At 40.6% G+C, this 13,425-nt stretch overlaps 1 protein-coding gene across 2 annotated transcripts in view; it reads left to right on the top strand.

Annotated features, from left to right (window-relative positions):
- The first annotated feature begins 619 nt into the window (after positions 1–619).
- Positions 620–13,425, top strand: part of MDH1 (malate dehydrogenase 1, NAD (soluble)) — a 17,196-nt gene continuing 4,390 nt past the window's right edge. The window contains exons 1-5 of one of the 2 annotated variants that reach the window (XM_006862968.1): positions 620–990; positions 5,913–6,011; positions 6,964–7,060; positions 9,284–9,459; positions 10,565–10,687. In XM_006862968.1, the coding sequence (XP_006863030.1) occupies positions 988–990; positions 5,913–6,011; positions 6,964–7,060; positions 9,284–9,459; positions 10,565–10,687 (498 nt within the window). In that variant the 5' untranslated portion in view covers positions 620–987. Of the gene's footprint in view, positions 991–5,910; positions 6,012–6,963; positions 7,061–9,283; positions 9,460–10,564; positions 10,688–13,425 lie in introns of those variants that run through there. The other variant, XM_006862969.1, reaches the window with a different exon arrangement.

Here is a 13,425-nt window from a genome sequence, read left to right as displayed (position 1 = left end):
CACTCAGCATCAGTTCAGCATCAGTGGAGTACTGAAGTAATAAATGCAGGCAGAGCGGGACGGCGCACGACCGAATTCCTGAGCCTATATTTAAAAGAAAACCTTTTGCCCTAAGGCAACCGCTCACCTACTTCCGAAGTAAGGAAAACTGCTGGCCCCAGATCGCTCCTGAGGTGGCAGCTCCGCACACCCCTTGAATCGTCACCTGATTATGCCGGGGGCGACGGATTCCCCAGTGCCAGGGAATGAAGACCCAGGAGAGCAAGGCTTTCTCGAGGCTCCTCTTCGGCCTCCTAGGCAACGCCGCTTCCGCTGTTCCCTCAGGTGCCTCCCCGCAGCCGGCTCGTACTCGCGCTCTTGCTTAGTTGCTTAGCAACCCGCCAAGCCGTCCAGTCTTCCCCTAGCATCAACTCCCCCGCCCCTCCAGAGGTGAATACTGTTTAAAAATCTTTTTGTTTCCGGGTCGAGTGGGCTTTGCGCAGCGGAAGACCACTTCACTTTCCATGTTTAACGTCAGAGGAGATAAAAGTCTCCGTTTTGCACATATGGGTAATGTCACTGATCGGTTTCTCCTTCTTTGAAATACACACGCCTTCCCTCCCGCCTGATGGCACCTAACATCCCTCCCGCCAATTGCCAGGAGCCCTCAGAAAGGATCTAGTTCGTAGCACTAACCATCCGCTTATCACCATCCTCCAATCACAGCTGCTAGACCTCGGGGACTACTTTGCAATCAATGAAGAGCGCAGTGAGAAGATCCCCTCCTGATATCGGGAAGTGTAGTTTAATGCTGTCAGTAAAGGCTTCGATGATTACGCCAGAACCAAGGCAGCGTAAACTACAGTTCCCAGAGGGCGTTGCGGCCGGGAGCATAGCCCTTTCTCGCTTACACTGCTCACTCTCCTGGAGTCGGTTCCGTGGTAGAGGTGACCCGACTCCCTGAGGCTGTTTGTACAGGTGTTGAATTTGTCCGCGCAGTTCCCAATCATGGTGAGTTTGAGAAGTCGGCTTCTCGCGCCCGAGTGCTTTTGTGGAATTTCTTTTGCTAGAAGGGCTTTTGGAAGGTAGCTGGAGAGACGTTGTCCTTCGCGCCCTTCGAAAAGCTGAGCCTGTGGCTCCCTAGCTTATTCTCTGGAGACTGTCGCAGTGACCTAGTAATCGGGAAGGGATTGATTTCTACCGAGGTGGGGGGGCGGGGGAGGTTGCTGGTTAGGATTCTGGAGACTTCACGGTCCTTCGAGAAACTTGATCTCAGAGGGCTGCGTGGCGGGAAGCAAAATAAGAGGCTGCGGATTTTCTCCCAAGGACGTTAAATTTGATATTGAGGAGAGGGAAGTCAGGGTCTCAACCTCTTTTCCCTCATAAGGCTACCATGTTTGATATGACTTTTTTCAAAAAGTCCTTGAAAGCAGCAGACTAAAGGAAGCGCTTACCAGGTGCACTAGATTACGATCGACGTTTTGAGGGAGATGTGTTTCCGCCATATCTAATTTCACAAAATGTCATTTAAAACCTGCATAGTGATCTTTTGGAATGCCGGGATTTGTTGAAGTCACTGCATCACTAGCCAAATATCTGGTGCAGAAATTCTTTATTAGTCTTACATAGTGAATCTAGAAGCACACTTTGAAGTGCGTGCAATACAGTGTAACCATTTTGTGTACGATCTGGATACCTTGATCTTCACATCTTGTCTCTACTGGAAGGGAGAAGGGGTTGGTGGGAAAATTCTGACGTAGGAATAATCAGCATACGGTTTGAAGGTGACATTTGGCATCAGACTGAGAGAAATTGCTTCGGTATTTATATATTGAGTATTTATAACTGAGATGAGTCTTTCCTCTTTTATCTCAAATTTCTGACAATGATGGGAAATGTGGGGAAATGTTTGAATGAATTAAGAGATTTTCCAGAACCTGAAAAGACACGTTTTCATGGCAAGAGCCTTAAGGAAGGGTCCATTAGAGACAGCTATTAATTGTTGTTAAGTGCCATGGGTCGTTCCAAGGGACCCTGTATAGGGTTTCCAAGGAGCTACGAGCCTTATAGTTAGCAGTCCAGTGCTTATCCTACAGCGCCACACCAGCTATTAATAACCACCCCCAAAAAAACAAAAGCACTGCCATCGAGTTGATTTCGACTCAAAGCAACCCTGTAGGACTGAGTAGAACTATTCATTCTTTTGGGTTTTTGAGACTAAATCTGTATGAAAGCAGAAAAGCTCATCCTTCTCCGCCCAGTGCTTAACCTACTGCACTACCAGAAGTCCTTATTATCAGTAAGTGTTAAATCTAAGTTTCCTATATGTTTTCCTAAATGACATAGTCATTTAAATGATGGTTTCAGTAGGTTCTCTCCTAAATTTTAGCAAGAAAGAAGAGGTTCTTATTATCAGAAAAACCTTACTTCATCTTTTAAGAACTAGATAAAGATCATTTAAATATCATCTTAGAACACCTCCCCACCTCAAATCTTAAAATTCAGCTTATTTAGACCTAAAGAATGTGATTTGCTCAAGGTTACACAAGTATGTTTGCCCCAAGGGTCTCACTCACATTCTTGTCCATTTTTACCATATTATGTCATACTGACACTTACCAAGTCATTCTGAAAATCGACTTTATTTTTAGAAACTGAAGTTCTTAATGAAAATACAAGCTCATACTGCAATTACAAACCCAACTCTGTTAATCAGCATTTACTCCTTGTAATACAGAATATTCGAATTCTAGAATTAGAAGGGAACTTGGGGGGTTATTTTATCTAGAAATGTAGTCTGGTGAGATCAAATGATTTTCCCAAGGTCAGAGATCCTGGGCTCCCGATTCCTGTGTTGTTTTTTCCTGCACAGTGTTTCAGGCCAGGCCTCACCCCTGGTGGAAGGTCACTCTGCATGGACACTGCATGAGGAAGAGTCCTCTCATTTGGCTGCTCACAGGACTCAGTGCCCCTCCCTCTTGAGAGAGTGCAGGAACAATCACTGAGCTTGAGAAGTGCTCGTTTTTTTGTTTTTTTTTGTAAGTCAAATCAAAGCTATTATTTTAAAGGAGTGAATTCCTTGTTTGTGTCCATAGGCAATGACAAAAAGAATACGGTGTATAAAGCAATCTGAACTATCCTGCTTGTCTTTTACATTACAGAAATCTACGTAGGAAATTAAAAAGTCTTGGGTCTTGTGCATTTGGACTGAAGCTGCACAACTGAGACTTTAGCACATGCGCAAGACAGAGCTTACATCTGCAGGAAGGTCATTAGTGCCCTGCCAAGAGCAAAGACATTCCTGCTTTTGGATCTTGGCAGACTGCCCAGATATCTAAGCAAAGAATAGTAACCTATGTTCACACTGTAACATTGTGAAAAGTCGGTGGGACTCTCCCACCCTCCTGCTTTTTAACTGCAGTTGCAAAAGAGCTGAAAGAACCAAAGAAAGCCCTTCTTTCCCTATTTTATCATCAAACATTCAGACACTTAACTAAGCTTCAGACCACTTTTTAAAAGGATGGAATTGCCTACCTATGAAAATAATTTGTCCAAAAATACAGAAACAAACTGCTGAGGTGGAATAAGTATCTGTTCATCAGTTGGCCACAACCCCTTCATTGAGGACTGTGATACAGTGAACACATTTTTTAGTAGTGAAAATTGACTGCATTTATCTTTTCTAACCAATCTGTCCAGAAGCCCTGGTTGACTCTGTAGGATAAGCACAGGACTGCTAACCACAAACTTAGCAATTCAAATCTATTAGCCACGCCAAATAAGAAAGATGAGGCTTTCTGCTCCCATGAAGATTAAACTTTCTCCCTGATTTTCTGGGAGGTTGCACTTTATAAATAATAACTTTCATTTTCTCCCCTTTTCCAAGTATTCTTTTCATTGAAGGAGCCTGTGTTTATATAGTTTTTGTTGTTGCTGCTGTTGTCTGAGCACTCAAAGTACAAATTTAAGTCTAAGGTGTATTGCTTTCAAGGGGTTTCACAGTCCAGTAGAGAATAACAGACATACATGTAAAAAACCATAGTCCTGATGTGGCTTTGTAGGGTAAGCACTAGACTGCTAACCGCAGGGTCGACTGTTCAAATTCCCCACCTGCTCCTTGGAAATCTTAGCTAGGGTCTCTATGAATTGGAACCAACTTCACAACATACAGAAAACTTCAGACAGTCAGATTTGTTAGAAGACACTATGGCAGACTTATAGTAGTATTTACTACATGGCAGTCTTGGTGTGGCGCTGTAGAATAAACACTGGACTGCTAGCCACAAGGTCAGCAGTTGAAACCTCACCTGCTCCTTGAAAACCCTATACGTGGTCACTATGAGTCAGAATTGACTACACAGCACTGTTCAACATGGCAAGTACTGTTTCTGGTGTTTCGTATGTCAAGTCAATCATTAAAACTACCCTATTATTTGTAGTCCTGGTATGGCGCCATGGGTTAATGCTCTGGACTGAAAAGTCGATTAAACTACAAAGTCAGCAGCTCCTCATACTCTATACAGGGTCACTATGGGCTGGAACCAACTTGACAGCACATAACAATTGTTAGGGCCATCGAGTCTTTTCTGACCCATAGCAACCCTATGTACAGCAGAACAAAACATCGCTTAGTCCTGTGCCATCCTCATTGTTGTTGTGAAATGCCATCGAGTCAGTTCTGACCCATAGCAACCGTGTATAGAGTTTCCCAGGAGCAGCTGGTTAGCTCAAACCACCAACCTTGCAGTTCAAACAGCTTTGCAGTCTGGCGCATTAACCCACAGCGCCACACGAGGACTCCACGCCATCCTCATAATTCCTGTATATTAGATCATATTGTTACTGTTGTTGCTGTTAAGTGCCATCAAGTTGGTTCTGACTCATAGTGACCCTGTATAGGGTTTGCAAGAACTGGTGGGTTTGAACCGTCAACTTTGGGTTTAGCAGTTCCGTGCTTTCCTAAGTGTTATTAACTATGTAGTTATGTTGAAGGATGATGAATTGCTTTACTAAAGCTTTTTGGCTGAATGTAAATGGAAAACCTCTGTTATCCTCTTCCTGATGTAAAGAACTCGAACAAATGGGGGCGGGGATAGGGAGAAGACTTGGCCTAATAGGATTTGTCAGACTCCAATGGCTGCTAGGGTTTGCACAGCAAAAGCAGTATCACTAAATTAATAATGCACAGCAACATCCTTTGTTGTTGTTGTATACCGTGGAGTCAGTTCCGACTCATAGCGATCCTGTACAGGGTTTCCGAGGCTGCAAATCTTTATGGGAGCAGAAAGCCTCATCTTTCTCCTGTAGAACAGCTGGTAGTTTTGAACTGCTGACCTTGCGGCTCGCAGCAACATCCTTAGGTCTATTTTAATGGTGAAATCGTCCAAAAAAAAAGCACTGAATAAGATTATGTAAATAAATCCAGGATTGACTTTTCACTCCCTCTACAGTGAGAGCTATATTAGCCCCATAAATATGCAGCCAAAGTATGCATATTCCAAAAGGAGTAGCTTAAGTAATTTGTATGAGCTATATTCCTCAGAACAAAACAGCAAGTTTGCCTTTTACTGAGCCAGATGCTGAGGAGATTTTTAATTTTTTAATGAACTTTTAAAATACGTGACTGCCTTATTATAGAGAAAATCCCAAAAATGTTCTGGGTAAAACATTACTCCTTAGTAAGATGTTGGAATCCTTGGGTAGCACAGTTAAGTTCTCAGCTACTAACTGAAAGATTGACATTTCAGATAGACTGGAGATGTATCACAGAAAGGCTTGGCAATCCACTTCCAAAAAATCAACCATTGAAAACACAGTGCAGCACCGTTCTACTCTGACAACACCTGAGATCACCATGAATCAGAATCAACTCAAAGACACCTGATTTGTTTTCTTTTTGGCATTAAAATGTTCATTGGTCTTTTTCCTTGCAGTCTGAACCAATCAGAGTCCTTGTGACTGGAGCAGCTGGTCAAATTGCATATTCACTGCTGTACAGTATTGGAAATGGTGCTATCTTTGGTAAAGACCAGGTAGGAACAACTTGTCTATAAATTGTAAGTCCTCATGAGAGTGAGAACTGCAAACAAATTCTAAAACAGTGAAGGAATAGGTTAATCCTAACAAATGTAGTAGGCAAGTTTTTCTAAATGGAAGCTGGTACAATATGGTGTGCGTCCATCATAACCTTGAAAATACTTTGCAAATTAGAACAATTCCACAGGATTAATTAAGTTGGGCCATCCGTCAGGTGCCAGTCAGAGGGAGATACTCACTAACAGCAATAGCTCTTAGGGAGAGTTGTTGGTGTTGAGTGCCGTAGAGTCGGTTCCAACCCATAGCAACACTGTATAGGGTTTCCGAGGAACAGCTGGTGAGCTTGAACCGCTGACCTTGCAGTTCAAACAACTTTGCAGTCTGGCGCATTAACCTGCAGCGCCACTAGGTGAGGTCAAAAGTTACTACTGCATCAGCACTTTCTTGTTAAAAAATGGTCTTCAGGCCCTAAATATTAGGGCAGGCACCCCAATTCCAGCAGGTCTGATTCGTGCACACTAAAATTATTGCCTAAAGTACTTATTTGTCTATTCACTTGACCCACAGATAGTGAATGCTTCCTTTATTCCAGATAGTGTATCAACTTTCCATGAACTGAAATCAGATAGACATCTACTAACAGTAAGCAGGCTGTGGCATGTCACTTCAGTTTGGTGTTTTTCCCATGTTCACCTTAAAATTTCAACATGGGTAATTTTTCTCATTGTATCTGTTAAGAAGCTGTTGCTGCTTTTACATGACGTTCTGTTTCGTGAAAATGATGTGGTGATAGATACCTTACCTCCTTAAATAGTTATTATAAATAATCAATGGAAATTTTACCAACAATTATACACATCCACAATAAGCAAAAACTATGCAAGAGGACTTTTGTGTGACGCAGTGGAATAGCCTACCCTGACAGATGCTGTCCTCACTATTTGGTAGCCCCTGATTCTCGTGCTGTTGGATATCACCCCCATGATGGGTGTCCTGGAAGGCGTCCTAATGGAACTGCAAGACTGTGCACTTCCCCTCCTGAAAGGTGAGGTGGGGAGGGTGGAGGAGAAGGGGTCTAGCAAAAAATAAATTTTTATAATTAGAATTGCTAACTAGCCTCTGAATTAGATATTATTTTATAAAATTGTTTTTGTTTTATTTTTGTACTGTTGTTGTTGTTGTTTAGTGCCGTGGAGTCGGTTCCGACTCATAGCGACCCTGTACAGGGTTTCCGAGGCTGTAAATCTTTACGGGAGCAGAACGCCTCATCTTTCTCCCGCGGAGCGGCTGGTAGTTTCGAACTGCTGACCTTAAGGTTCGCAGCCCAATTCGTAACCACTATGCTACCAGAGCTCTTTAATTGGTAAAATATATACCAAGAATAAAGAATGATAAAAGCCAGACTAATCAGTATCAGGCAAACAATTACACCTTTTTCTTCTAACATGCTTACACATATAAGTTATTATCCAAATTAAGTATAATACTACGCAAGGGTTGTACACCTGAGATTGTCTACAGTGCAGCACTCCTTACAGTGTGTTCACATGGGAACAGTAGCATCCTGCGGTGGAAAACGGTTTCAGTTCTAAATGATGTACTCCAGAGTCAGAATGCTGTCCTGAGGCTGAAAATTGGTTGGTCACTTCTTTATAACCCATCCCATCTGCTAGTCTTCAGGTTGAGAGGGAATGTAATATCTTGATTATGTTTTATTTCATGGTTTGAAAAAGCTCCCTAGAGTTCTGCAAAGTGCCTTTGAGAATCATTGAATCATTGTATGAATGTAAGACAGAAGTTTTAAATGTTAGATATCCTGTGAGTAAAAGATTCATTAAAACATTAGGTCAAGTTATAGACTAATTCTGAATCTTTTTCTTTCGTTATGCCTTTTCTGTGGTATTTCTCTTTGGTAAAGATATTAAACATTGACGAAAAGTAGTTTGCCGCACCATGTAAAGCATTTAAGTTACATAGTCATTGTAAGAGACTTATTTATATACAGTACTCTGCCCAGACTATTCTACCAGTTCCCTTTCCTCAGCACTGCTCTCTCCAAATCAGCTTTCTCTACTACTTGTGTATCCCATATCCCAGAGAGAGTTTCTTTCTGCTCTCTCTAATGGGCCCAGGTTACAGTCACCTTGTCCTTGGGCAGCTATGAGTATGACAAGGAAGGGAAGGGAAGGTTCAACAAGTGAAGATGTAAGACAAGGAAGAGGAAGATAGAATTTTTTTTTTTTTTCCTTATCTAGTGTTCCTGCATGCTTCTCTTTGGAGTCTTATAGCAAACTAGCTATGACACAAGTTCATTAGCCTAAAAATTGACCACCAAGAAAGCTAAACCCAGGTCCTGCCCTTTATAGAACCTGAAGAGAAAGCTATGATGTATGTTCTGTAATCAGAAAGCAAGTGGTGTGTGTTTAGTGAACTAACACTCAATGTAACTAACATATAGCGGTTGAACTCTGGACTGACCTGGGCTGTAATTTTAGTTCCACTGTCCTTTAATGATAGCCAGCTAATCTCTTTGTTATGACTCATTGTCTTCCTCTGTAAAATGTGAAGATTTAATTTGATGATGCATATAAATTTTAACGTAGTTTTTGGCACAGAACTCCTTAATAAAAACTTATTTTTCGTTTGTTACTGATGTCTACTTTCAGGTGATTGTCATTGAACGATTAGGTGGATTAGTTGCTGTTTGTGGTAATTAATATAGATACAAATGTTGTTTGAAGGTTATCATCTTATACCTTGGATTAATTAAGGTTATAAAAGTTAACAGCTATAGAAGTTTGCAAATGAAAATAATTACTTAAACCAGCAAAATAAATTTATTGACAAATGTGGTTTTTACTAGGAAGAAGATTCAAAAAGCTGATGGAAAAAATATATCATCTTTTGATTCCATTTTTCCAAAAATTTTTTGAATCCCCTCATTTATAAGATACATTGCTGTTGTTATTAGACACAATCAAGTCATAGTGGCCTATCTAGGTTTCTGAGGAGCAACTGGTGGATTTGAACACCAACCTTGCTGTTAGCATTGCAGTGCTTATCCTATAGCTCCAGACTAAGACATAGTGAATATGTCAATTACTATATAAGGTGGGGTTTTTTCTTAGACTCCTAAACTTTTATAAATTTGGTAAGTAAAAGTAAGCATTTGCTACAAAATAAAGAATTAATGGATAGAGTCAGTAGGAAAAAGCTGACTTAAACTTTGGTGTTTAAGTAGCTCTGCCTATTTTTGCCATGTTTGTAGATATCGTTGCAACAGATAAGGAAGAAGTTGCCTTCAAAGACCTGGATGTGGCAATTCTCGTGGGTTCCATGCCACGAAGAGAGGGCATGGAGAGGAAAGACTTACTGAAAGCAAATGTGAAAATCTTCAAGTCCCAGGGTGCAGCCTTGGACAAATATGCCAAGAAGTCAGTTAAGGTAACCAACACTATTTCATGGTGCTTTTCCTTGTTCGTAATTGAAACTTCTGTTTTAGGTGAAAAAAAAAAAAAAAATTTTTTTTCTGGTTCTGTACAGTGGTCAGTAAATATATAGATTTTTGCTTCATAAGCTATGCCTTTCTGTTTTTCTTTTTTACATGAGTGGAAATCAATATTCAGAGGTGCCTATTATAATGACACAGAAATGTATTTGTTCTGAAGCCGTATCTAAAGAAGGCACAGAACCTTCCGGTACTTTTCACCAATATGCTTGGCTACATGGGAATATTTGTTCCGAGATCTGAAGTTGTGTGTGTGATTATGGAGAACGATGGCTACTGTAACATGCATTTTTTCCTGACAGTGCTCAACAGTGGTTACTAGTCATTCAGATTATCTTAATCCAGGGAATTTTTAATGTTTCTTATTTCTTAAGGAGGTTGAGACAATATCTCTCTATGTTTTGTGTCTACATTTGACTTAGTATTAACAACTGTCTTCTTTTACTAATTAACTATTGGTTAACTAGAACTTAATTGTCACAGCAAAGCTGGTAGGTCTAGGATGGATGGGTCCTGATAATCTGTATTTTAACAAATATGCCAGGTAATTTTTAGGATTAGACAAATTTAAGAAACCCTTTTAATTCAGAGCAGCAAATTGTTGTCCTGAAGTAAGCTGCTCAATTAGAATTTTATTTCTCAGACTGTTATAAAAAGGAAAATTTCATGAATGAATCATTGTGAGATAGAGACTTAAATGACTTGTCTTTTGTGACAAGTAGATTAAGTGGTGTATTTTTTGGCACACAACAAAATAGAAAGACATCTAGCTTAGCTCTTGGACATTGCCAACTGGGAAGTGGCTTATTTAAGTAATGATGGCACTATTAAAGACTTGTTTTCAGTAGTCACACCAAACACTGACAAAGTAAAATAAATGTTTGAAAAAAAAGGTAGAAATAAACTACAGTGGCAATAGTATATATCTGACTCATACAAACTGGTACAAAGGCTACATGTTACACAGTTTTAAGTCACATTTTAAGATCACTTAGTCAATTACTATACCGTAACTTTTCTGCACCTCCCATGCACCCTTAGGTTATCGTTGTGGGAAACCCCGCCAATACCAACTGCCTGACTGCCATAAAGTCAGCTCCATCCATCCCCAAGGAGAACTTCAGTTGCTTGACTCGTCTGGATCATAACCGAGCTATGGCTCAAGTAAGTAAAATGTCTTTTCAGTCTTATGAATGTTGAACTGCAAAGCCTTTTATCTCGCTTTTAAAAAAGTTTGTTTTGAAGAGTCCTTATGTCTGTTTTCTTAAGGACCCAGCTATATTTTGATTGTGAAATATAATGAAATGCAGCTTACTTATTGTTCCCTTGCTATGGTGGTAAAAATCACTTACTGTTGGTAGACAATTTACATGATAGTTTGCATCTTATTTCATCAAATATGTAGGAGATTTTGAAAACAAAAAGTTAAACTTTGTGTGTTTGTATGGTTCTGCCTCCTTCTTCCTTGAAGCTAAAATCAAATTCAGATTTTTAATTTTTATATATGATTAATATTTTATTGCTTTCATATGATTTATTTTCACTAATATGGGAGCTAAGTTTTCATTGCTGGAAAAATTGACAACAAGTAAAATTGCTTTTCAAAAACTCAGAGACCACCCAATCGTGTCAGTGTTCTAGCTTTCTCAAACTCTAGGCGCCTGGCACGTGGAAGTCACAACAACACTCTGGTACTTGCATCTATCTCCTTCCTTTTCCTCAGTGCTTTCTGGCCACCTCTTCTTACCCACCACAGGTCATCACTGATGATCTGTGAGATTACTCCTGTTGCTTAGAGAGAAAAGACTTTGTTTAACTTTAAAAAAATTGAATTTTTACTGGCAGATAGTATGAGGTCTTAGTTGAAAAACCACTGTCTTTAACTGAGAGCTGATGATATGAGGAGGCTCCAGAAAGTTTGTAGAAGAATTCCATTATCTTCCAGTTCCATCTTTTCATGAACTTTGTGAGGCCCCATCGTATTATTATCCCTGTTTTACAGGTAAGAAACCTGAAACTCAAAAAGGTCAGGAAACCTACTCAAAAGCCTGCAGCTAGGAATTGATGGACCCACTTTGACTAGCCTGAATCAAGTGCACATTCTTACATTATGGTGACAAGTGCTCTATGTATCAGCTCTGTGACCTTGAGAAAGCTTATTACTTCATATTATCATGTTGTGTCCCATGGAGTCGGGTGCAACTCATAGCAACTCCCTATTGGGTTTCCGAGACTGTAAATCTTTCAGGGAGCAGAAAGCCATTTATAGATTAAATGAGGTACCATGCCCTGAGCATGGTACCTCCACTCAGTGCAACACAACAAATGTTTGCTACTATTATTATTGTTGGATTTTATTGAATTATTGTTGAGAGGGAAAATAGCCTAGAGCTGGTAAGAGCAGCAGTTTAAGACTATTTCCCTGAACATTCTAGTTAATTTAGAGGGTCAGTGGGTAGCAAAACCAGAAATGCAAAATGTTCCCTATGGGCTGGATTTGGGGAGGGGTGGGCTTGGTTGGTTTGTTCTTATATACCAGGATTACTGGGAAGGAATGGAAGCATGTATGACTCGAGGCGGGGGCTTAGGTACCATGGGACACTTGTGAAAGGATAGTATAATGTGTTGCAGTTATTGGCTGTGGATTGTCAGAGGGTGGCAGGGACAAAAGTCCATGTAGTAAAAAGATAATGAAGCAAGCCTTCTTTGCTGTTTTACTTATGGCCATGACATTTTGTCCCAGTGCCGCAGACACTTTGCTTTTCCATGTTGCAGGGCAAGGAGTCTGGGGCAGGCAGGGGATTAGCCTGAATGAGGAAAGAGGGGAGAGAAGTCAGACTTTCGCCACTAGGCCTGACGTGCTCTTTGCTAGTCGCTGGCTCTTTGACCAGCCCCATTTCTACATGTTGCCCTGGTGCACTGGAAGCTTTTAAGAAGTTTTTAAAGAAACTGCTTTTTCCTCCTATAGACCCAGTGAGAAAAATAACAAACCCAAAGATTAATTTTTCTTCTGTGACCGGTTGTAGTTAAGTGCCATCAAGTTGGTTCCAATACAGAGTGACCCTGTATAGGGTTTCCAAGAAGCAGCTGGTAGGTTTGAACCACTGATCTTAAGGTTAGCAGTCCCGTGCTTATAGTGCTACAGCACCACACCAGGACTCCTGTAAATGGTTTCTAGACTGAAATACTTGTTTTGGAATTTAAAGGACTTAACTAAATCATGACTTTTTATTCCTTCCAGAACCCTCCTATTTTCAACCCGCAGCTGCATTAATATCTGCTGATAAGGCAATTTGGCAATGATGCCAGTTAGCTAGTAGCCCAAGATTGGAGAAAAATCAGTCCAAAACCATTTGACAGATCTGTGTGATAAACATGTAAATGGCTAAGGTAGTAAGGAACTGTTATCCTGGGCACAGATTAATTTGGGCAAGTCCTATCATGAATAATTACAAACTTGTAACTCATGAGGATAAAGTACCTGCCTGTCCTTTGCTGCAGACCGAATTGGATTTTTCTAAGTGATCAAAGGAACAAGATTTAGGAAGGCAATCGAGACAAAGGAGGATACAAGAGCTAAGAGACCTCTGAGGAAGAGAAGGCTAGAGAACATTTGCCTTTGTAGCACTTGAAGCTGATATTCAGGGGAGGTTATAGGTTCTGAGTTCTTTGTAATATATATGTTCAGTTATTTGCCCAAGGTATAGTTTTCCTTTTCTTTACCACCAGCTAAATGTAAGTTAGGGCAGTTCCTATCATGGCATATGCAAAAATGGTACTCATTAGACAGCACACCACTCTGTTCAAAGGTTAAGCAGCACAATAGCTGGGCATCCCAGGACCCAACCAAATGTCTCATTTATGGAACGGGAGCATAGCCCTTTCTCGCTTACACCGCTCAC

Source organism: Chrysochloris asiatica, unplaced genomic scaffold (genome assembly GCF_000296735.1).
Source record: "Chrysochloris asiatica unplaced genomic scaffold, ChrAsi1.0 scaffold00052, whole genome shotgun sequence".
NCBI classification, from domain to species: Eukaryota; Metazoa; Chordata; class Mammalia; order Afrosoricida; family Chrysochloridae; genus Chrysochloris; species Chrysochloris asiatica.
The sequence above is the reverse complement of the archived record's forward strand: the minus strand, read 5'-3'. Positions and strand labels throughout refer to the sequence as shown.